At 43.4% G+C, this 25,551-nt stretch overlaps 1 protein-coding gene across 2 annotated transcripts in view; it reads right to left on the bottom strand.

The window, feature by feature from the left end:
- The window catches only part of ANTXR1 (ANTXR cell adhesion molecule 1), a 215,566-nt gene that overhangs the window by 45,711 nt on the left and 144,304 nt on the right, over positions 1-25,551 (bottom strand). For both annotated transcript variants that reach the window (XR_010021671.1, XM_063078500.1), the window contains exons 15-17: positions 15,092-15,187; positions 14,402-14,569; positions 5,559-5,639 (exon numbers count right to left, since the gene is read on the bottom strand). Coding sequence is in view for 1 of the 2 variants with exons in the window: in XM_063078500.1 (XP_062934570.1) it covers positions 5,559-5,639; positions 14,402-14,569; positions 15,092-15,187 (345 nt within the window). In the remaining variant the exon portion in view is untranslated. The remainder of the gene's footprint in view (positions 1-5,558; positions 5,640-14,401; positions 14,570-15,091; positions 15,188-25,551) is intronic.

The raw sequence follows: 25,551 nt of genomic DNA, 5'->3' as shown, positions 1-25,551 counted from the left end.
CTGGGAAGGGTTTCCCTCCAACTGATTGGGGCTTAATATTTAGATTTAAGCTAGACAACTAGTTATCCCCAATTGTGTTAATAGGTGTTCTATGGAGAAATACAGAAAAGTAATGGCTTGGTGGCCAGATAACTATAGAAATGTTGACTTAGAATACCAAGTCAGGGCTAGAGGGACCTTGAACGTCATCTAGTTCAATTTATCTCACTGGTTTTCAAAGTATGGTTCCCAGACCAGCAGCATCCACATCACGTGGGAGTTTGTTAGCAATGCCTACTCCCAGGCCCTACCTCAGATCTACTAAATCGGAAACTCTGAGGGTGTGGTCCAGCAAGCTGTGTTTTAACAAACCTAGGCGATTCTGATGCTCAAGTCTGAGGACCACTGATTTACTGCAGGAATCCTCTAACATACCCTGGCCTAGTGGTTTAACTTGTTTTATCCCTGTTTGGTAACATTAGTTACCTGGGGCATTATTAGTCTCTGGGGCAGCCCAATCTCCTGCTGAGACTTGCATCCTTGAATTCCGCATCCTTGAATTCCTTCATGTGAAATCTGCTTTAGGGTAGGTTCTACCTGTGGTGCTGGTTCTGTCCGCTGGAATGACCCAGAGTAAACCCAAGTCACATTCCACACATCAAAGATTTTAAGATAATGTTCTAGGACTTCTTGTTTAACATAACATATGGCCAATAGTTCACAAAGGAGCCTTTCCAAGATTTACACTAAAATACCTAGGACGATACAGAAAAGGTGACAACTCCCATTACCACCCCAAACTGAGACTACGGGAGTAGAAGTGTAGGAGAAAATTTTTGTGAAAACTTATATTTTCTTGGAGGGAAGACTGTTCTAAGTTTGGCATTAAAGGCAGAAATTATAAAGATGTATAGATTTGACTAATAAAATTATAGATAACTTCAATATATTTTTTAAAGGTTAGAAGAGAGATGACAAACTAGGAAAACCTTTGGTTATATAAATAATGTTAGACATTGTTTCATCATTAAGCACCATATACTTAAGCACAGGGTCTGACACGTAGTAGGCCCTGAAAACATTTGATTATTGTATGAATAAAGATGGATTAAGAAAATGACCATATAAAAATCAACATTAAAATATCCATTAGAAAAAAGGGTCAAGGGCATGTATATGCATTTGACACAGATAAAACAAATATTTGAAAAATTGTTCCAACTCACTGGTAATAAAAAATGCAAATTAAATTCGCACCTATCAAATAGGTAAGTTTAACAATGTTGGTGAACATCTGGGGAGATAGGCTTTTTATAGATGCTGATGTGAAGGTTAATTTGTACAATCTTTCAAGAGGGCAATTGGGTAATATGTATCAATGCTTTAAAATTATGCATGCTGTTCAATCCAGTACAAAGCTGGGCACATTATCCTAAGGAAACATTCATGAATGTGCACAATGACTTGGCAATGAGGATACTGACTGCAGCTTCATTTATCATAGTAAACACTTGGAATAAATATCCAAAAAGGGAAGATACACAGTGGAATACGATACTGCTGTTAAAATGATATTATGCAAAGATTTGTAGTGCTATGGAAAGATGACTCCTTGAGTATGGTAAAGCGATAAACAGGTTACAAAATGGGATACCTAACACAATGACCAAGAAATGGCCAAGCAACAAAGCTCTCATGGTCCCTTTAAATCTTTCTTCTCAGGTGGAACATTCTAAATTCCTTCAATCATTTGTCCTTGAAAGTTGAGCAAATTTTCTGAACCCAAAGAGTGGCCCAGGCATGTAGGAAGTCTAGGGGACCATTCTGGAAAACGTTTATGGGACATAGGTTCTAATCTCCATACTTTCTTGATTGGTTTCTGTTGAATGTGCTCTGCTCTGGCAATGCCCTCTTTAAAGCATGGGTCTAGCCAGCAATTTTTCGTGTTTACAGGGATACCATGAAGACAATAAACAATATTACCAAGTTAATAGAAGTTCAGGGCTTGGTGAGCAATTAATGCCATGTGATCAGAGCCTGTTTGGAGTAGATGAGGGAACCTGGGGTGAGTAGCAGATGAAATGGTAAGTAGCACTTTCTAAATCAAGCTAAGGATTTTGGGCTTTCCCCCGCTTTTTGCTAGTCTGAAGCTGAGGAATGGCATGCTGAGATCCGTGTTTTCGAAAGGGCACTGCTATCTATTAGAAGCAGGGGTATGGTTTAAGCAAAGGATACCATATGCTTAGTGAACTTTTAAAATTTTAGGATCAGATGTGTTGCTGGTTGGCTATTTAAGTGGTTTCTTTTGGCACTTTGTCTTTTATGTTGGTCCAGGGATTTCCTGGTGGGCTCCAAGAAACAATGGGACTGTGAGTCCACCCCAGGCAGAAAAAGGAGGACAGGTGATGGCAGAGGGTCTCCTGCTGTCATCCCACTCATGTGTTCCCTGATCTGGGGCTTGGACAGCTCTGAGGGGGTGGGCACTAATCCAGGGGCAGGGCAGTGGCTCTGGGCTCTGGGCTCTGGGCTCCCCCAGCCCCTGCTCTGTGGTGGGGGCTGGAGGCACTCAGTCCTTTCAGCAGCCTCAGAGGCTCTGTTGGTGGGCTGTGTCTGCATCTGTATGACTGGGGTGGATTAGCTGGGGGGGGTAGGACAGAAGAGACAGGAACTGAGAAGGGAGAATTGCCAGGTTTCTGTGAGGCCAACATGTGTTTGAAGCAATTCAGAATGTAACTGAGAATGTAATTAGGTGATTTTTGTTTTTGTTTTGTTTTAGAGGAAAAATTCAGAACCTGTGACTCTTGTTCATGGGTATAAGCCTGGATGTAGTCATTTTAAGTTTATGGAAAATGTGGTCAGCCCCATAAATCAGTGCCGAAGAATTCTTACAGAGTCATCACCATGCAAGCAATGTAGGTCTGTAGTGAGTCTCCTAAGGTTATGCAAAACAAGACAGAATAAGCCTGTACACAAATCTACAGTACGGTCCTCCCCTCTCCTGGAATTCTTTCCTGAATAGCCACAAGGCAGCTCTGAATTCTGGCTCCTACTCCAACTGTGACCTTTATTACATAGATTTGCATGTACATCAAGATGTCTGTGGTCGTTGCCATGACTACAAGAGCACAATTCTCTGCATCTATTTCTCTCAAGTATTTTTACAGTTTTAGCAGGACTTCTATAAAGAAAGCCCATTTAAAAGTAAACTGGACAATCATAATTTGTGACAATGCTAAGAATATGTTCAAATATATCCTAATTCATAGACTTCCTGTACCTCATATCTATTATTTTGTGTGACTGCAGAATGAAAGTTCAGGTGGTATTGTGTTTTACAAAAGCATATGGAGCATCTTCAAATGTGAACACAAACTTTCATTCAGAATTGGTAAATAAGAGGTTTAATTTATGCATGATTCATCAACAGGAATTCCATCAGTTTTGCTCCATTGTTCTTGGATTTATACAATTAGTCTTTTGCCTCCAAACAGAGTTGGTTCTTATATCTTATAAATGATAGTATTTCCTTCTACCCTTCCTCTTTCCTATACCCCTCCCACTTTTTAGGTTGACCCAGCTTTTGGATTGATTTCTGCCAAACTTGTCAGTGGAGAATGGAATGTTAACATATTTTAGTGGAGATGTTTTTCAGCTGCTCTGAAAAAAAATGGGATTGTTTACTGTACCAGCATGTTCTGTCACAAGAAGTGGTACTGCCAAACCCTGGTTTAGTCTCTTATTATGTTTTTTTCTTAATCTGTTAGATGAGTCTCATGAATGCTAAAAACAACTTCATTTTTCACAGAAACCAGATGTATAATTTCTAAGACCAAACACCTCTCCAAGTACGAACTTTCTGACTATGCTCTTTTCTGTTAACTGTAGAGTTTTTACTTTAGAATATGCTCTATCAACTTTTTTCTTGTTGACTTAAGTTCTTGTTGACTCAGAGACATAAGTTCAAATTCCATATGCCGTGAGGGCAAGTAAGTCCACCCAGCAATTATATAACCTGGTTTCACATCATACTCGCCTGCTGTCTCTGCCACAACTTGAGCAGGAACAGTTAACTGGGCAGTAGCTTACACAAGCTATGAAACTTTATTTATTTATTTTTTTGTCTTTTTCGTGACCAGCACTCAGCCAGTGAGCGCACTGGCACTGGCCATTCCTATATGGGATCCGAACCCGCGGCGGGACCGTCGCCGCGCTCCCAGCGCAGCACTCTACCAAGTGCGCCACGGGCTCGGCCCAAGCTATGAAACTTTAGACCAAATCCCCTCAGTCACAAACCACCCATCGTTACCAGTTGCAAAGGGAGAGGGGTGGCAGGGACGGTCCACCAGGCTATGCTGTAGTGTTTACCATCATGTTATGTTGGAGAGTGGGCAGGGTAAAGATGTGGTATATCCAATACACACCAAATGCAATATGGCTTGAATATTTGCATCAGCAATCCATAGAGAGTAGTAAAGCATTAAGGAAGTAATCAAAATAACATTTGACATTGACTGAGAGTTATGTGTTCAACAGTGGGCCGAATGCTTTGCAAACATTACCTTTTCCAATCAGCCATGCTAGGAAGCAGTTATTGTCATCTATCTTAATAGATGAAGTTCAGAGAGGTTAGGTGACTTGCCTGGAGTTTACCAGCCAGGAAGAAAGAGAGGTTCAAAGCCATCTGCTTGATTTGAAAGGAGTTCTAAATTAGACACCTTCATTTTGGCCTGATTCCCAAGGAAGTGGATACAAGATGCAGGTTGTTGGTAGCTAAGGAAGAATTTGGTCCCAAGCTTTGCCCTGCAAAACTTGCAGAAGAGAGACTAGCTCTTACAAGAAGAAACAGCGATGGCATGACTTTAGCAGAGCTGAAGTTGTCTCCAGCGTTGTTACTGTTTGAACCAGAACGAGTTACTCAACTTCTCTTGTCCTTTGTTCCCTCATTTACAAAATAAAGGCATGGGCTAGATGGTTTCTAAGGTCTCCGCTGGCTCCACCTTTGATAACTCCCCTTGGTTGGAAATACTCCAAGCTTGGCCCTGACAGTTCCTGACAAAATCCTCACCCAGAGCATAAGATCCTCCTATGGTCCTGGACCAGCTGGGCCCCACACCTGCTGGAAGATGGTAGGAGTCTTCTGTGGTCCTTATTCCTGCACTCCAACCTTGTGGTGCTGGCACCCTGTTCCTGACCAGCGTGGCTGAGCACCCGCAGGGCCCCTCCTGCAACTTCCCAAAGTATGAGCCAGAGCCCCTTTGTCACCCACTATATCTATACATTAAAAAGCTCAAGTTCTCAGAAGTTAAACCCAACATATTTCTGTCAAAATCACGTTCAGAAAATCAAATAAATCAAACTCAAGGTCTTGTATCAACCAGAATTCTGAAAATTAGTATCTAATTTGTCACAACATGAAATAAATAGCTGAATTTGTGTAACTGGAGTTACTTTAAGTCTGTTCTAGAATCCAGAGTTTTTCTAGTTCTACAAAGACCAAGGGAGAGGATAGAGAGTGAGTGTGTGTGTGTGTGTGTGTGTGTGTGTGTGTGTATGTGTGTGTGATCATTAACACATCCTACCGTGTCTCCTGGCTGTGGACGCATCACTGACACACGATCATATCCTTTCCTTAGCAGGACCCACAAAGCATCGAGTTTTCCCTGAAACAAAACAAATGCAGCAAGATTACATATGAAACCAGACGAGTGGCCAGCCACTGAAGACACGTAGAACTTTCCAAACTTCCTCAGTCATGTGAACAACACAGCACCGGCAATATGGTTGTGACAGGATTAGTGACTCCCCAGTCCTAAATTCAAAATTTGGGCTTCATGAAAGTTGGAGAAGAGACACACAACAGAGGACCCAGGTGCTCATGAAGGAGACAACCTGAAAAGTGAGTGCAGCCCCAAATTTGCAAACACAATGTCAATCAGCCTCTTGGCTTTTGTCCTTATCACATTTCTGGGGATGTCCTCACATCACAAATCAATTCTTTCAACTTTCACTGAAGTTTTTCTTCCAGCTTGGTGTCCAGAATTCATAAATGAAGACAATGATGACAAATTCAGGAAAATTACTAGAAAGTGTTGACAGGGCAAGACCAATTAAGGGCCCCTGGGATGGATGCAGATCTCTGGCCATCTGCTAGGTTCACTCGGCTGCTACAACTTACTCAGGAGCCCCAGGCTTGAAAGACAAATTGCCCAATATCATGGATTACCAAAAATCACAACCCCTTTGGGGTCATTTAATTCTCCCAGCAGTTCCAAAGAGTTGTGGGGAGGAAACGAAGGGTCAAAGAGATCAAATAACTTGCCCAAAGGCACACAGCTTGTGAACTGGAGAGCTGTGATCAGAACCCATGTCTGTCTAATTCCAAAGCTCATGTACTTTCTATTACACCAACTACAGTGTCTTCTTCATGTAGAGCTCCTGGCTGGAGTGCTTTATTTTCGATCCTTTAGAACAGGGTTTCTAAACTGGGGGTTGCAACCCTTCAAGCCTTCAAGAAATCAATTTTGTGTGTTAGGACGAGAATTTTTAAGAAATAAAATAGAAAAGAAAATATTAGAGTTAATTGCACATGTTGAGGTAATATTATTTTCAGAATAATATTTGTCAGAATAAATATTAAAATAATAAATATAAAATAAATTAGAAAGATAAATAATATTTATCAGAAGAATTTGTTTCAGTTAAATGTGTATGGGTGTGTGTGTTGGGGAAGAGGGTGTATGTATGCTGGGCCAGGATGTAAAATGTATTTCCTACTGGGGTTGTAGGAATGCTTGAAAACACTGATCTAGAAAGGGTCTTTGACTGATAGTGCTGAAAAGGCTGGGGAAGTCTAGAGAGTTTAAGATCCTAGAGCATTTATAGTGGCAGTGTTAATTCAAGAATCATCTCCAAGACTTCATGTTCGGAAATTATTTTCTTGTGGATAGCATACACATAAAAAAACCCTGTGTTCTTGAACCTTTATCAACCGTTGTTTGAGTTCTTGTAGGTTAAACTTTGTCTTGCCAAGTGTAGTGTTTCTCATCTGTTTTGGCAAGGAATTTACAAAAGCCCTTAAAGATATTTTGAAATGGCTTTAGAATACAGGGTAGAATGACTGCTGTGTTCAGCATGGTTTTCTGCATTAAACAGTTTCAATCATCAGCTAAATGTTTTCCTTTAAGGTTCTTTGGGATAAGCATTTATATTTCAGGACACAACCAGGTGGATTTCCTGGATGAATGCCTCTTTTTCTTTTTCTTTCCCTTTTTTGAAGGGGGCAGGGGACTCCAAGCGTCCGGCTTTATAAATCAGCCCACCCACGGTGTTCTGTGAGCTAATCACTCAACTCCTTGACAAATGAGGAGCAATGAGATGGGGCTGAAAGAAGAAAATTTGGCTGTTGAAGAAGTGTATTAATTAATTCAGCAGAAATTTAAAGCTACATGCATAGCAAAAGAGCAGAAACCACCTTGTTGTATAATACCAGGAGAATGAGGAGTGAGTTATGTTTCTTTGTGGCAACAGATCACAGTGTAGTGTTTAAGCACCAAGTGACTGAAGTCAGACTGCCTGGGTTTGTACTCTGGGTCTACCCCCGACCAGCTCTGCGGCTTGGACAAGTGATTTCATCTTCCCAAGCCTCATTTTTCTCACCTTTAAAATGGAGATAATACTGTCTACTCTATAGACTTGTTATAAGATTTAAAATTAAATACTGAAGTTAGGAACTTGTCTCATAGGAAGTATTCATTAAATCTTATCTGTGAGCACGGTAGTCATTAAAATGATCATTTGGGAGGATCTGTAGAAAAATGGAAAAGAATGTAAAGCAGAGTGTAGGAATCCAATAATTTGAACTACACAGCACGCATCTGTCTATCCTCTATTCATTCTGTGCTCCTCCAATCCCATTTTCCCTTACACCAAGTCACAGTTTTTATTCCTCTTCAGCATGCTTCTGCCCCAATTATGCCACCAAAGCTGCTCCCACTATGGCCCCCATGGCATCCTGATTGCCAAATGCCTTGATGCTCATTTTACTTGATTCTTCTGAGAGATCTGCTGTGCTGGCCTCTCCCTTCTGGACACTCTCCCTCGGCCTCTGTGCCATCAGCCTCTGCCTGCCCCCTCCTGCCTCTCCCATCAGTGCATTTCAGCTTCTTTGGCTCCTCCTCCTCTGCCTACACTGCACATGGTGGTGTTCTCTTTGGCCCTCTTCTGTTCTCATCCCTTGGGCTGAGTGTTCTCATTCAGCCTCACGGATAGTCACCTTCAGCTTAGTCCTCTCTGGAGCTCCAGGTCTGGGTATCCATTTACCTACCAGATCTTAAACAAACATCACAGATTGAGTCAACTCACTTCTCCCCAAACCTGCTCCTCCTTTCGCATACCCTGTCTTGGTTCATGGCACCACCATCTATCCAGATGGGCAAGCTGGACACCAGAGGATCATTCCACCCTCGTCTCTCTCTGCCACCTCTTTACATCCAACATCAACCATGTCTTGTGGATGTTCTCTTGGTAACAGCTGCCTCTGCCTGTCCACCTGTGTCCCACCATCTCCATGGCCCCTGCTTCAGCTCAGGTCCTCATCATCTGTGACTCATTCTATGAATAGTTTGCCAATGAGCCTTTTATTTCAGGCTCCCTGTCCTCTCTCCTTCTATTGTTTAATAACAGATTCTATTGCTAGCCCATACGGATGCACTGCAATTACTAAAATACTCCATGAAACATCTTACTAGCAGTATGAATTTGGGCGGGTTACCTAACCTCTCTATGCCTTGGTTTTTCCATCTATAAGATGGGAGCAGTAGCAGTTCCCACTTTTGAGAGTTGCATGAAATGAAAGCATTCATGCATAGAAAGCACTGGAGCTGTGCCTGGCTTGCTGGCTGAGCTTTATCCAGGTGACCTGCTCTCACAGGGCTCTTCTGGCCAAGGTGAGACTAGCTAGTTCCAGTCGTATCCTCAGCATTCTGAGTTCTGACTGTCCCACAGATAAACCCATGGTCCCCAGTCTGTGGCACAGAGAAAAATCTGGGTAATCTACAGAACCTACACCTCTTTCTACTCCTACATCAGGTAGCTTTTTATGCAAGAGTTGAAGTAAGCTTTAGAAAAAGAGTGTTTACAACCAGCTAAGCAGAGGATAAAAAATAACTCTTATAAAGTCAAAGAGAAGTGCAAAGCCTTGATTTTCTGGATGTCAGCAAATGCCTGTCATTTAAAGGTAGTAGCTAATGGGCTTACTAATAACATCCTTTTGGGGCTAGAAGTGTCTCAGGGAATTCTTCCAACAAGTCCCTGGGCTTTACCTAAAGCCTGGGAAGAGCCTGCCAAGTTGACTCTACTTTATTTAGCTCAGATCTGGGTGTCCCTCACGCACAAGCCTCTCCACAGGGTGCCTTTAAGACACTAGTCCTCCTTCCCCAGGCGAAATGCTCAACTGCTTCTGTGAAGCTAAGACAAAGATTTCTCCACAAACCTCGGAACCCTTCACCAGAGCATATGAGCTGACATTTAAAAATAGTCTTTCATATGAAGTTGACACAGTTTGACTATAAAATGAGAAATTTACCAATTCCAGGCTCCCAAACTGTATCTCAGCTTCAAATCCAATCCACAGACTTCCAATCCACAAAGGCAGACAAACTGCAAGTTCTGTGCAAACTCTAGCTTTCGATTCTTTCTAAACAATAAGACTGTGCCGGGAATGTTTACGTGGCCTTCATTCAAATCACCCTGGAGCATGGGTGTTTGTGGTCGGTTTCCTCTTTATTTTTGCCAGGCAGCAGCTGTGTCTTTTCTTCTGGTTTGTCTGCCTAATCTAGTTGGAAGTTAGAGATTGAGAATCTGAGGCTAGTTCAATTTAAAAGGGCCTGAATTTTTACAACATGAAATACATGGTAAATAGTGTGACCCAGGCTTCCCCTCAAATGAAGTAAATTAGTGGATAAAGTTGGAAACTTTCCTACACCCCCACCCACACCCCCACACAGGGTAATTTTTGTTTTGCCTTTTTTTTTTCTTTTGGTTTTTCTTTAAGAAAACTTTGGAACCATTCTAAAAAGTAGCCAGAGAGAGACAAAATCTGTTCAACATCAACAGCACATCTGACAACACTTAATGCTCCGGTATGTCTTACTTGGCCACATACAGCTTCATGACCGAATGCTGCTTGACTTCAAGGTCAAGGTGTTTAAGGCCAGGACGACAGGTTGGCTGGACAGGAAATGAACAGAAGACCACCCCCCTCCCATTCCCTGCAAGTAGAACAGGCTGCCCCTCCCCTTTCACAGCCTGGCTCTCTTGCAAAGAACAGTGGTCTGCCTGGCAGGCCAGAGTCTGGCTTGTGTCCTTTAGCTGTCATTTCTGTCATTTCCAGTCACGTGGAGGAGCTACTGGAGAAGGAGAAAAATGGTTTCTCTGAAGGCTGCAAGCCTTCTGACAAACCTGAAAACAGTTCTGGTTTTAATCTATCTGGTGGCCATATATTGGGGCATGACTCATCTTGTCTAAAATGGTCAGTCCCAATTTAATGAGAAGCAGGGGTGTTGCAAATCCAGAGGGGTGAAAACTGAGCAAAGGAAAATGCAGGCTAAATATCAGGGAACATTTCCTGATTGCGAGCCTGGAATGATCAAGGAGGGAAGTGTGGTCATGTGGTCAGTGCCCTAACTTAGATGGGGGATAGTGGGCAGAGAAGGCCCATTGTGGACCTCTTCCCTCTGTGAGCTCCCATTGGGTTTGCCTGGCAAAAATGCTCACCTGCTTCTCAACTCTATTTCATGGAATGCATGAGAAAAGTGAGGTCAGTGCAACACATTTAAATATGTATGTGATTCTGGCCACTTCGGCTGGGGAACTAGGAGTCTCCCCAGTACCTGCTGAGGGTTTTGTGCTAGGTGAGGTGTTCTTCCTGTTTCAAGCGGGGATGGCAGGTGGGCAGAGAGTGGACGGGTTGCTCTCCATGAGCTGCCTGCACCCCTCTGTTCTGTGGGTTCCTTCTGTTCCTTCCCTGCCCCCTATCCCCAGCAGTGGCTGTGGTCCTACAGGGCAAGGGTCTGCAAACATTTTCTGTCAAGGGCCAGACAGTAAAGATTTTAGGCTTTGCAGGCCGAAAGGCAAAAGGGAGGATATTATGTAGGTACTTCTATAACCATTTAAAAGTGTAAAAACCATTCTTTGCTTGCAGGTCATATAAAAACAGTTCGTGGGATGGATTTAGATGGCTGACTCCTGCTCTGTAGCCACAGTTCCCACTGGGTGGTCTCTTCTCCGGGGCTGTGGCTCTTACTGGGCTCTAGTAACACCATTTCCCCCTGGCTCTGCAGGTCTAGGAGTGTACCAGCTCCTGCTGTTGCTGGTCCCTGGGGGCCTCACCAACCACCCATGTGGGCTCCCCTGACCCTGTCCACACCTCTGTTAGTTCATCTCTTTTGTGTGCGCCTTCTGTTTCCTGCCAGGACCGTGACAATCCAAGGAGAAGTCTCAGAAAAGGGAAGCAGAGTTCATGGCTCCGCATGAGGCTAGACACGTTGCCCAAGGCCTAGCAAAGGTCCGCAGGCATTGTGGCGAGAATGGTGCTCTGCAGGGAGCGTGCGTCGTGCTACACAGTGTGAACGTGGAAGTTCTCCTAGCAAGTCTGCCCTTCTTGTTCTGGACAAAGACGATACATTACTATTTTCAAATTCTTTTGGGCTTCTCTTCTCCTCGTTCTGCCCTTCCTTCACCACTCAGCCAAGATACTCATAAGATGACCTCTTTTTCTCCCCTCTCTTCAAAGAGATGGCAAGAAGAATGTCACCTTCCTGGATGGAATGTCCCAAAGTGATCTGTGTGGTCTGACTGGCGTGACTCTCTGGGAGTAGTTTCATAATTACATCCCATGCCTCAGCTCTTTAATAAGGGATGGTGGAGTCTCTCCTCTGTGCCAGGTACAATGCTGTTTATTGGGGATTCAAAGCATACGTGGTGCCTGCAGGAGGTCAAATCTGGTAGACAGCAGGATCATAAACATGAGTAATCACACCATTGGGCTATTTATACATCTCCTACCTAGCAGAAGGAGCTGAGCAAGTGTTGGCATGAGCTGTTCCATCAGGCAAGAGGGGCATCCATGCTTTCTCATGTCCTAGTGAGGGAGTCCTGCCGAGGAGCCTAGCAAGTCCACCAGCATCATAGATCTTTTCTATCTAGCCTTTCAGGTGACTCCATGACACTCAGATCCCTAAGCACTTAACATTACTCCAGCAGTTGTGTTTGTGGTTAACATGGACTCAGTGACACTCCTGACAAATCACCGAGGTATGATCATGGCCTCTTTGTTTTAATAATCCAGGCACCATAGTTCCTGCCTTCAGGGAACCTCTTACGGAATGCTGGCTGGAACCTTTGGTGTCAACTTCTTAACTAGACTATTAAAACCCAGATAGCCGGACCCCACCCTCACAGCTTCTGATTCAGGAGATCTTGGGTAGGGTCCAAGAAAGTGCATTTCTAACAAGTTGATGCTGATGCTAAAGCGCCAGAGCCAGGACTGTGAAGGGAGTGATCATTGGGGGAGTTTGGATGTGAAATCTGAAAAGGGAGGCCTTGGGGATTGATGAGAAAACGTGGGCAAGATGTGAGGGCCAGTGTGCTGTTGGAGGTCTTTGGTGAGATCCTGAGTCACTAGGGCTCGGAATCTGTATTTTTAAAGGGCTCCCAGGTGATTCAGATACTTAGCCAGGTTTGAGAACCTTTGCATATCTAGCATCTGGCAGTGCCTGGCACATAGTAGGTATGTGACAAATACTCATGGAATTGATGCTCATTCCAAGTGCATGTTGGGAATGTCTTTAGATTTCTAAATGTATTTGTCAATATGTTTATTTATTTCATAAAACTCAGTCCTAAGCCACCAGTTAATAGAGGAATAACATGCTCTCAAGCAGAAATTGGATTCTTTAAACAGAATTAACGTTCTCTCAATGTCCAGGATTACAGAAATGAAAATTTAGCTACAACCAAAGATGTTTTGTTAGTCACAAGGTACGGGTTCCTGAAAACGACATAATAGAAAATCCCCTTTTTCTTCATCTCTGAGAATCCACTGGCTCCTTCCTGTCTGCCGCATATGCATGCCACTGCATGTTCCCCATTAGAAAATAATTAGAAGCAAACAGCTGCTAGTCAAGCAAGCTGCATCTCGCCCACATCTCTTCAGAGTTCAAACCATTGCCCCGGGGTGGCTTATCTTAAAAAAGAATCTCACAGATTTAAACATGGCAAACCAAAATGGAGATGTATTGCAATTCGGGTGAGCTTGAGCCGGCTTGACTGATTGCCAGTAAGGTTTCATTCCACTGTTTGAAATGGTGTTTCTTTTGATTTTGTAGAAGGGCTGCACTAAAATAGCAAATAACTCAGTGCTAGTGATGAGTTTTTTTCTGTTGCCATTGGAAGAGGGTAAGGCTGTGTGTGTGCGTGCGTAGGGAGTGGTGGCAGGAGCTGGCTCTTATACTGAGGATTTCACTCCAGGCCTTGGAGTTGGCCCAGTTCTGTTGGCAGTGTGGAACTGGAGGCTGTGGCCTTGAGTTGGGGCTTTGGGTTCTAGACTTTGGCAGAGCAAGGACTTTGCCTATCTCAGTTTTCTCCTGTATGAAATAACAGAATAAGGACAGATTATGTCTAGATTCTTTTTAGCTATGATTTCTAGTGCTCTCTGACAACTGGCATAGTGTAGATGCTTAAGAGCAAGGCTGAAGAGCAAGAATGTTGACTGAATCACACAAGTTCAAAGCCATTTGTACCCAAGAAGAATAGAAAAGATGCCTTCAGGAAGCATTAACTGCCTCTTACGGCTGAAACTTCCCAATAAGCCAAAGAGGATTTTAAGATTTGGATCTATAGGGGAAACAAAGACAGTGGAGAAAGAAGGAGATTTGCTCGTTGCCAGGAAGAGTGAGTCCTAGATCCATGGCCAATGAGATCCACAGTGTGCCCTGATATACTGGCAGGAGGCTCTGATAATGGGGAATGGACTTATGTTATGGCAAGAGGAATAGAAATTAGCCTCAAGGAGAATGCTTCTGCTTTTGTTAGATAGTGGACTGCTTACTCAGTGAGGTTGTGAGATGCTATGGAAATCTATAATCACCTGCTGGGGTGACTACTGAAGTCACTTGACTCATAGTCCATGCTCACTCCACTACTCTGCCACCAGGATTTTTAAAAAGCCTATTATTCAACTTTGATAATGTGGAAATTGAGAAAGTAATCACTTGTACTTCTAAGTCCATCATTTTGGCAATTTGTTCCCCTGCGATAAACTGGACTTCAGTTTGGTATTTTGCCATGTCAAAAGATTCTGCTTCTTACTATGTAAGTGTTTTATCAGGAGTGATGATGGATTTTTGAGTAGAGAGAGACATACCTTGATTGGAGAGTACCACTTCTGGGGGGAAGAGGGCCGCCGCATATTGTTGTTGAGATTTCGGGGTTCAGGAAATTCGTACTCCTGCTCTGGCATCTTGACCCTTGCATTCTTTGCCTTTTCCAACTTAGCACCTTCTTCCGTGGAACCCTTTTCTCCCCAGCGAACCTGAAATAAATAGAAAACAATGCAACAAAATGACAGAATAAAATATGCTTCCCCTCGAGAATGGGAATCACACATGCATGTGTGATGTGTATCCCAAGTGCTACCCTATCCTCAGTTCCTTTGGGTTTTGTGGAAAAGGGAGAGGGGAAGGGCTGAAGGAGCAGAGAGAGCGAGCCTTGAGGGCTGGTATATAGGGAAGGATTTGTCCAGGCAGCAGGCACAGCACATGCAAAGGCCTTGCAGTTTTAGGTAAGAACTTTGGATTTTAATCCTGTGAGAAAAGAAACCCTGGGGTAGTGGGGGGAGGTGGGAGTTTGAGCAGATGAAGTGACCTGCTCTGATTCACAGTGAGCAAGATATGGGGGGCACACAGTCAAAAGGCTACACCTCCCATCTCCCATCTTTCCACCCCACAATCCACATGCTCACCAGACACAAGCATGAGTTTTCACTAATTTGCTTTGGGTTTCCATCATCGAGTGCTCAGCGCATAGACAGGTGTACATCAGGCTGTCCTCTTACCTCCATCCTTTTAATGCCTCCAACACCTCGCCCACCGTAATAAGAGGCATCTACTGTAGGCCACTTTTTCTTAGGCAGACCATCATCATCTTCTTCCTGCAGAGAGATTGTGACACATGAAGGAAGCAAAGCACCATCCCTGAGTGTTTGTGCCCGCTGTGACAAAATGGGTGGGAGGAAAGCTTGAAGAGCCAGTTTGCTGGGTGCTACTGCTTGCTGGGACCTTCGGTGTCAACCCATCAAAGCTAATTTTCCTTATCTGTAAAGTGGGAATGAAAGCAGCACTACCTGGTAAGGTTGTGCCACAATCCTGGGACCTTCTCTCTTCTGTATCTCTACTCCTTTGTAGGGGATCTCATCTAGTTCCACCTACAGGCTGAAGGCTCTTGAACTTAAATCTTCAGTTCTGACTCCTCTGACCTCTAACTGCTGACTTGACATTGACATCTTCTCTTGGGGGATGAATAAACATCTCAACAATACCACATCAAAGAGCAGTCCTGATTTCCCCACCCCGAACCTGCTTCTCCATAGTCTTCCCCACTGTCTGGGACTCACTCTTGAATCCTCCCTTCCCCCATCACCCCTCTTACACCCCATCCCATTTGCCAGCAAGTTCTGTTGCCCCTACTCCCAAAAGATTCCAAACCCACCTCCACCACCCTGGTCCCAAGCCCCCAGGAGCTTTCTCCTGGATACTGCAGTAGCCTCCAAACTGGCCTCACTGCTGCCCTCTTACTCGCCTACAATCCGTTCTCCCGAAAGCAGAAGAATAAATCCAAAGCCCGATCTGCCCCGCCTGCTCTGGCCTTTGCACACCTCTCTCTACCACCCTCTTCTCCTCTCTGTGTTCCAGCCTGCCTGCCCTCTCTGTTCCTCAAATTCTCTGAGCTCAGTCCTGTCTCAGGGCCTGTGCACAAGCTGTCCCCTAGTCCAGGAATGCTTTTTCCCCATCTTCTCATAGCTTTCTTATCATTCCTCGGAGAGGCATTCCCTGGACATCTTCTAAAGTAGCCCTAGTCTCTTCATCCCATCAATCTTTTATTTTTAGTTACGGATTTTATCATGGCTTGATATTTATTTACTGTCTGTCTCTCCACACTAGAATGTAAGTTGCATGAAACTTTTGTTTATTTGTCGTGTTCACCATTATATTCCCAATTTTTAGAGCAGCACTACTTAGTATGCTGTAGGTGCCCAAGAATTATCTGTTGAATTTACCAATAAATTAAGTGATATGATTCAAGTAAAGCAGTTAATTCAGTGCCCACAACTTGACTCAGTGACAAGATGTTAGCACTTATAACATTTTTTTAAGATGAAGGGAGGAAATAAGAGGATCTTACAAGTTTATGGATGGAAAAGGGAAGGATAATTATCAAAACTGTTTTTCATCTTGGCATTGAAATTATTTCTGTCATGGAAAAAACAATATCGTCGTTTATAGTCGTGGATGAATTATAAGGAAGTGGCATGATTTTCTTCCTGGGTAGAAAAGGGAACGGAAAAGGGGTCTATAAAGCATAGGGATGAGCCAAAGAGGGCAAAATTGCTCAGAATGCTTAACCCTGCTTAACCATAGCCTTGTTTAGGTGGCATGTGGAGACTCAGTGACTCAGGGGGGAGTCCTATGTAGGGCCACTGCTATGTGGAAAGGGGCATCTCTTGCAGAAGGCAAGGTATAAAGCAAGGGCAAGAGGTCAGCAGAAGAGAGATCAGGTGTGAAAGCAAAATAGTGACACATGAGCACATTAAGACTCCCAGGTTATGTACTGGACTTGAGATGGACAGGCTTCTTTTAGCTGACACTTGGGTCCATCTCTCTCTGTTTTTTTTTTTTTTAAACAAATCTGTCCTTTTCCATCATGGGGCTGTGTCCCCCAAAGGCAGAGTGCATTCTGTTGACTCCTGCACTGTGCAAGTGCACAGTAGGTGCTCAATAAACACAGATCGAATTCATTGATGATCATACCATTGAATTTATGTAGCCTTTTCCACTTATGTGGCAGGTGACTTATATGCCAGTCACTCAGATCTAAGTGCTTTACATGTATTAACCCTTTAATCTCACAACCAGCCAAGGAGGTAGGTAATGTTATTGTTCTTATTTTAGAGACCATGGGTAGAGTGGTTAAGTGACTTAGGTCACTCAGCTGTGGTGGCAGAGCTGGATGTGAACTCAAGGAGCCTCATTCTCATTTGATTGTTTGTCAGTGTTGGCAGGTTCTGGGTTTTGTCCCCTTGGGTTCTAGTTTTCCAGTCATTTGATGGTATCAAATAAATGCTAATTTTCTATTTGTCACCCTTTCTACCTGCTAATTTTGATGATTTATGACTGCAAAACAAGACAAAATAAAACAAAAACCCCAAAACTATAAAATACTATAGTTCACTCTATTTTACTTTATGATATAATTTCAGGTTTCTTTCACCTTATGATGTCAAAGCAAGAACTTTATGCATATATAGCTAAGCTTTACCACTGGAGGTGGATGCACATTTCTATGTAACTGTCTGTACACATAGATGAACAAAATAGGGCTCCAAAACGCCTGGGCATCCCTTTGTCTAGGGCAGTTTTCCAAGGGAGATAAAAGAAATTCCATCTCCTAAAACTGAACACAGCAGCACCAAGAATGAGAGACTCTCCAAGAATAAAGCTACTGTATTCAGCAGGGGATTGAAATGGCCTCATGAATCCCTTAATTTTTAAAATTAGAGGAATGCAAACATTAGAGGCCATCTCACACAGAAGAGGACAGTCAGATCTAGAGAAATGAAGTGACCAATGGAGGTGAAGTTCTGGTCTGGTTTCCTGATGCCTCGTCCAGAGATTACCTCTCCCTCCCCACCCCTCTGACACTTCACGACATGAACTTAAAGAAGGATTTACAATTGGCTTTCTCTAATTTGCAAAATCCCTGAGTACTTAGGATATAATAAGTTGCATAAAGTCGGTTTCCACTCTTTTCCTGGCTCCCTTGCACAGCCAAGCAGCCTTCAGTTGTTTTTTGGTCCCTTTGGGCCCCTCTGGACTTGCAGTGAGGAAGGTGGGCTGTGCCTGGGGAGAAGCGCAGCCAGTCCCCTGCGCATGCGCATGGCCCTTCTCTCTGACACCATGAAATGCCTAGACTTAAGAAATCTGCTCCACATGCTCCTGATGTACCAGGCGCATCGTCGTTTAGTCCCCTGACTGGAGCTTGACTGCCAAACTCAAACAACAGCAGCAAAAATCAATACAAAAGTCCAGGGTTTGACCAACGGGAGAGTCAGAGTTTCCCCGGCCGTTACCATGGCTCTGTTTACACATTCTGGAGACTGGAGAGTTTTGCAATCCCCAGGAAGAGAAGGAAATCTTTGATGTGTCTTTTCATTTGGCCAGAAATTGATGGAGTAAGAATCAGTCTCCAGCAAGTCCACTAAGAAATTAAGCAGCACCTGAGGGTGAATTTCTATATCCAATTAAAGTATAAAGGCACTTGGGAAATCCTCCCCCCCAACCCCCAATGCACTTCAAAGATGTAGCAGGGATGGGGAAAACAACTGGTACAGAAATCCTCAGTTGAGCTGGCTTTATTTTAGTGGAAACAAAAGCCAAAAACCAAAACGTCTATGTTTGCTATGGTTATGCAAGTACAGGACTGGCGAAGCTGAATTGCTTATATGAGCAAAGTAGTAGGAATCAGGGGCTTGTGGGCAACTGGCAGGGGATGAGCAGAAAAGAGTGAAGTTGAGCTACCAGCAAACTGCCAGGGCCCACCTGAGGGGGTGGCCCTGAGAACCTCCCAGCAGTGGGGGCGACAAGAACGGTAGAGAAGAGGCTGTTTAATATCTTGCCAGAAGTTATTTGTTGGCCACTCTGCATTGTCCCCCGGCCTTCAGCAAAAGTTGCTAGGCAAATGGCCTTGTTTCATGGGTGCCCTGGGGGAGTGTAGAAATCAGTGTAGATGCCATCTAGCAAATGAAGATGAGGTAATGCAGAAGAAACAAGAAGTCAGAGTCACTGGTGCCTGGGAGAAACCACAAGGATTGGGGAGGGATGCTGGTTTCCCATCAGAGGAAGTTATGTTTAAATCTCAAAGGATGTGGTGGCCTTAGGCGTCCAGTTGGCTGACATTTGGGTAACACAAGTGGCAGCACATCCCTCAGATGGTAGAGGCCCATTCTGACCTGCTTATACTCAGGCAGACCTGGCTGTGTCCTCAGGCACCATCCTGTTGAGGAAGAACCTGCTGTAGAATATGAAGTCTGATATACTCACTTGGTTAACCCATAATTGGATTTGTCCTGTGCTGTCCTCCGATGCTGAACTTTTCCATCTTTCCCACTCATGCCAGGCTTTTGTACAGCTTCAACATTCAGGGATCCATATGCCTGGAAAACCTTCCCCCTACTTTTTCTACCTGTCCTTTAAGATACTGTTCAAATGTAACCTCTTCTGTGAAGAACTCCCTGATTTCCCAGAGAATTCAATGCTTCCCCCTCTTGTGCTTCCATCGCTCCTTGTGTTGACCTCCATCACTCAACAAATATTTAACTATTAGTTATTAAGCAAACCAGCAAGTAGAAAGAGTGAGGTCTCAGATCCTGGGGCTGCTTCCTCCTGCATATAGACTGTGCACTGGAGAACTCTACAGACTTGATGTGAATAGCACTCCCTGGAGCTGTGCATATGACGGCCCTCTCAGACTCAATCCACAAGTTCTTTAATATTCTTGCTCCTCTGACATCCATTTGCTAGAAGAGCCAGATGGCCAGTTTGAGCCCATTGGGCTCTCAATCCCTAATTCACTGGAGTAACCAATGGGAACTATTGATGAAAAGGAGACAATACTGAAACAGAATTGAGCCCAAGGCAATAGTTTTAAATAGGCTTTTGAATTAATTTTAAATTTCATTGAACTGTAACATATCTTAAACCCATATGATAAGCCCTATATTGTGCCAAAGAAGGGACATGTAGTTGTCCATTTCTTCACTCACTCAAACAACTGTAGTTGAGCACCCACTGCTTGCTGGACAGTACTATATTTTGAGAAAAACAAAGAGAATGCAGCTGTCAACAGTATTGTTTACATTTATAGAGGAGTAAGTTTCATGAGGGTGATGACATGAGTTAAAAGACTAAGGCTACAGAAACTCTCTGGTCTGGGAGGCTCTGCAAGGCAGAACCTAAAGTGGAACTGGCTGGTCTCTCTCGTCTTGTCTTTGGGGATAAGTTCAATGTCAGCCTTGGAGGTGAATTCTTCGGAGCGAATTCGTAAGTCAGAAGAATCCAGCAACACTTCTGTTTGTAAATACAAAAAATTCTAAATGATTTAACATTTCTGAATTGCACTGAACATGTCATGGTGAGATTATATCTGTTCACATACACCCAGTGATCAAGGACAACACCACAATTGTCCTGTATTCTTCAATAAATAGTAGCATGTTTGTTTTCTTAGCAGTAATGTTCTTTTTTAAAAAGTACTGAAGTATAGAATACTGAATTCTGGGCCTGTTCTAGGACTTCTGTTTGGAGTGTATGTGTGTGTGAGTGAGTGTGTATGTGTGAGTTATGTGAGAACGTGTGTTGGATCTCCACTGGCAAGAGGATGCCTGACAGTGGCTTGGTCCTTCATCCCTCCAGGGTACAGGCTACTCTAAGTAATTGTGTAGACACAGCTGGAGGGGTGCCAGACCTACTGCTGTTAATGGAGTCCAACTTGTCTGGCCATAGACAAGTTGTATAATTTTCCATAGCTCAGTTTTCCTACCTAAAAATTTCTTGCCACAGAGAAATTGTTAGGATGAGTGAGTACAATAATAAACCTGGAAATAAGCTCTTCATTCAAAGCCAGGTGCTGTTGTTCATTGATGTCCACCCAGGTTCCATGCCTGCAATGCACATCCCTCTCCCATCTGATACAAAACTCCCGCCTCCAGAAGTCCATATATTCACAATCTTTCCTCTCTTGCTCTAACCCTCTCACCCACACACATATCCTCACCCAGACAGACACATCCTAAAGCTTTATGGTGGGAGGTGGATGTGAGAGGTGAAAGAGAAGACAGGCCAGGAAACGTGGGGCCAAAGAAAGCGAAAGAGAATAGCTACACACTAGTACTGTGGACAGACCACAGAAAATAATCATTGTCTTCATGTCAGTCTTAAAAGAGGCTGTGGGCTCTGTCTGAGTGTCACCTGGGTCTGTGTGGGGTGACACTCAAGCAAGGAGCACCTAATGCCCCCACCGAAGATTGGAGGCCTCGCTGCTGGTTGCAGAAACGTCGTACTCCTCCAGTCAGGTGAGGAAGGATGGCTCCTGGGAGAACTATTTTAATCTCATTATACCTCAGCTTTTCATCTATAAAATGGGGTTCATAATAGCACATCTTTGTTCCACGGATGTTGAATGATTAAATGAGATGTACCAGAAAAAGTGCTTTGCACAGTTGCCTGGATAGTCGTAAATGCTCAGTAAATGTTCTCTCTAGTAATTATCATTATTATTAATTTTCACAGACTCACATGCAATATCCTCCAGGAATCCCTGCCTTTCTCCCCTGATAAGGACTCATTTGGTCATCTACTTTATAAGCTTCCAATTACACCCCCTTGTAAGACAAACTCCTGCATGGAATCTCAGACTTGCCATCACAGCACACAGCAGGCACTCATTCTAGAGTTGGTAAATGAATAAGAATTTTAAATACCTGAAAAACACAGTGGATACTTACATAACTTTTACCTCTATCCTAATTGACTTTTCCAATGTCCTCAAGTGAGATACTAAGGCCTTAATTCGCCTCATGCTAAAAAGTACAATGTTTAAATTTTTATTGCCCAGGTCCTCCAGTTTTGTTAGTTTCTTGATATATTTCTGACATCATATTTAATTAATTAAGCCAGAAGCTTTTGGAGGGAAATGAAGGGTTGGGGGAGGGGCTCTAGGCTCCAGGAAGGAAATGTTTTGTTTTTCATTAGCAAATGAAATGTACTACCAATCTGTCCAGCCCCGGCCTGCAATGTGATTAAGTAAGAAAACACTGTAGGTGTTTACATGAGAGAATAAGAGAACACATGGGTGATGATGCATCTTCTCTTTTTCAGCATGTTTACTTCATGTGCAGATCTCTGTGTGCCTGCGACATTTAGCTGCTTAGGGCTAAGCCATAATCAACTTTCCATTCAGTCATGGGGATTCTTGCTATGTATTCCCCTCTAAATGTGTATGACATTGGGAACAGTAGGATTTTTGGGAACCTGTATGAATGGCAAGTGGAAGAAGAATATGGCATGCATTCCTGGCTGTGATTTGTATTCTGATATTTGATTAGACTGAAGATTAGCTTATTAAGCAATACCACTCCAGAGAGGTCACGGTGCCTGCACCAGGTCCACTCCTCCTCCTAAGGGAAATTACTCTCACCATGCTTAGGGGGCCATGGCCTGTTAGGAATCACATGGCTCTTCTCTTTGGCTACAAGTGACTGGACCAGGAGTGAGCACGTGACCTAAGGGCAGTCAGTCCACTGTGGCTGTGACCCATGACTTATGATCCATGGTCTGGAGTGAACGAATGAGTTAGACCAAGTATGTTCCCCTGTTGGGAATTGGAAGATGGCAACCTAGAGACAAGGCTGTAAGCCCTATGGGCAGAAACTGAAATGAAGGCCTGGGAAATGCCATCAGGATGAGTCAAGGCAGAAGGGATCTGTACAAGCCAGAGTTATGAGGGCGTAGAGGAGGCCAGTAAGAGAGAGCAGATAGAGCAAATTCCCAGAGAGGAGAGATACTAGCGTGAGGGCAAAAGGGGCCCATGAGGAGGCTAGTGCCTGGAGCTGCGCAGATCTTCACGTTCCCCAACCACAGTCTACCTGGTCCTTTCATTTGGGACTTGCTTGAATTGGTCTCTGCTTTTTTGCAGCCTAATGAGCCTGATAAAAACTCAAATGTGCTCATAAAATCCATGGATGGTGATTTCAGTTAGAACTAAACCATCAGATGAAGTACTTCACTTTTGCATTCTCCCATAAACTGCTGGTTATTCAGAATAACTAGAGACTTAGTGAGGAGACCCTTAACCCAGGAGATGCCCCTCTTAGTTGTTGAAACTGAGCTTCCTTACTTTTGTTGAGATCTCCAAATTTCAAATAATTTTTCTTGTATTCTCTTTATACAGGGGTATCACCGTTGGTTACATGAAATCTCAGAAATTCATGCCTCTTTATACTATAAATTTTTATACTCCCTATTAAAGAGGATCAGAGAGCTCATTATAAATATTCATAAAGTTGTCTTCATGCTCTAAGTTTAGTTATGTAAATAGTAGTCTTGCCTCCCTTAGGATGTGATGGTTATAGAATTGGTGAAATTTTGGATGGTTAATACTTAACTGTATGTTTGGCATAAAGTGTTTGACTTTACATAGTTATTAATTTACTGTTGGACACTGTGTTAAGCTCTTTGGGGATAAATCAAAGATTTATGAGGTATAGATCCTGACCTTCAAGTAGCTAGTGGTTGTAAACTTTGAAGCAGAAGGAAGAGCCAATGAAATACATACTCTGGGAATGCAGAGAAGGGAGAAAGGAGGAATTGGCTCTGATGGAAGGAATTACAGTGTGTTTTGAGGAGACAGCAGCATGTGAGCTGTACTTGAAGCACGGGTGGCATTTGAACACAGGGAGCTGGAGTGGAGAAAGTTGTCTACATTCAGACAGTGACTTCCAGAGCATTGCAGAAAACACTTTGCATGGGCTAAGTTATGTTATCTGTTTCTCTGCAATTTCTTTCTTCTTTTTTTCTGCCAAAATGCATTAGGAAGGAGATTAGGACCACCTAACTCACAGGGCCAAGGAACTGTCAGGGCCAACACACCTGCTAAGGCAATCATCATGGCCTGTAGCCTATACCTGGCTCTTTTAAGCCTAACACAACCCTTTAGATCTCAAATGTCCTGAAGTGGTATTTCTGTTTCAGAAACCAGGTCCGCCTTCCTCAGGTGGAAGTACAACTTCTATGCAACTGGCAAAACTCAACTACTTCTCTTCCTTTGTTTTAGGTTTTAGCTATTCTTTCTAGGTGGTTTTCTGGCTTGGGTTTTTTTTCCCCCCTTGGCTCCAAAATTGTGTTGTTGGATACAGCACGTCATTTTACAGCTATTTATGGAGCTTGTCCTACGTGTGGAGCCCTCTGCTAGATGCTGGATCTGGGGTAAAGTAGACCCTGACAGTTTTGTACCTACATCCCCCAGAGTACTTTGGCCACAGCTGGCTGCCACGTCACTTTCTAAGGACAAATGTAGAAGAAGCGTAAGAAGAAAGAGCAGCAATCCCTCTAATTGAGCCCAAGGAGGGAGGAAACATTCTTCACCTCAGGGCAAGCAGAGCAGCTCCATCAAGGGAGCTCCTTGCCATATTTTTCTCTGGAAGTCTAAGAGACAGCTGCACACAACAGAAACAAAGACCAACCGGAACCACGGAACTAGCCACGGTACTTTCTCTCGAAGGAATAAGGAAAGGCTTTTGTGGATGTAAAAAGGGTTTTTTTTCCCTTCCTCTTTGCACAGCAATGTAATTTCTTCCCTTGATTTCTGGGCAGAAAGTGAGCATTCCAACAAGATGGACTTTAATTGATTGCAGCTATTAAATCCCTTGGCTTACATGCATATGGTTCAGAATATAAGAGCCACATGGAATTTTAAATTTAATCATTACTCTTTCTGTATGTAGGAAACTTGACAAAGGCTTTGGGAAGAGGAGGAGTGAGGGGGTGGCTCTTGGTTTGCACACAGCAGACCTTAGGGACTGAGAACAAGAACTTGAAACCTTATCAGTATATCTTCGGTCTCGCTAAGTGTTTGGATCAGTACCCTGGCTTCTAAATTGATGGATGTTGCTTTTAGAGAATCCACCTGTTCTGGGAGTGATCAGAGGATTAGGAAAGCCACTTGCTATGCACTCCTGCCCAGGGATGCTCTTTCTCATGACTAGCTAGCCTTTAAACGCCTATACTATATTCTACCCCAGGCCACCCCTTACATCAGAACTGATTCCTGGCCGATTCAGTCGTAGAGTCTAAGATTTTCTTTTTCTTTAGCTGATGAGAATTTGAGAGCAAGGTTGGGATATCAGCGTATCCCTTTCCAGCATATTTTCATTACTGCCTGGAAAATCTTTAGGACAATGTTTTAAATTAAAGAAAAATGGAACACTTCAGCATCAGGCTGATCCTAGAACCAATGATTCTAGGAGGATGGTCTACCCACATAAAGCATAAGTCTCTGCAAGGAGAAGAGAATCCAAAAATGTTTTTATTAATACAATTATCTGGAATGCTGAGGTACTGACTTCAATATAATTTGAAAAAGTCGTTTATGTTTTAGAGGAAAAACTCATTTATGTTTGCATCTCAGATTTTATCTTTGCAAACCCTTCTGTCTTTGGCTGCCAGTTTAGTTCAGTTCCTGTTC

Source organism: Cynocephalus volans, chromosome 14 (genome assembly GCF_027409185.1).
Source record: "Cynocephalus volans isolate mCynVol1 chromosome 14, mCynVol1.pri, whole genome shotgun sequence".
In the NCBI taxonomy this organism is placed as follows: Eukaryota; Metazoa; Chordata; class Mammalia; order Dermoptera; family Cynocephalidae; genus Cynocephalus; species Cynocephalus volans.
The sequence above is the reverse complement of the archived record's forward strand: the minus strand, read 5'-3'. Positions and strand labels throughout refer to the sequence as shown.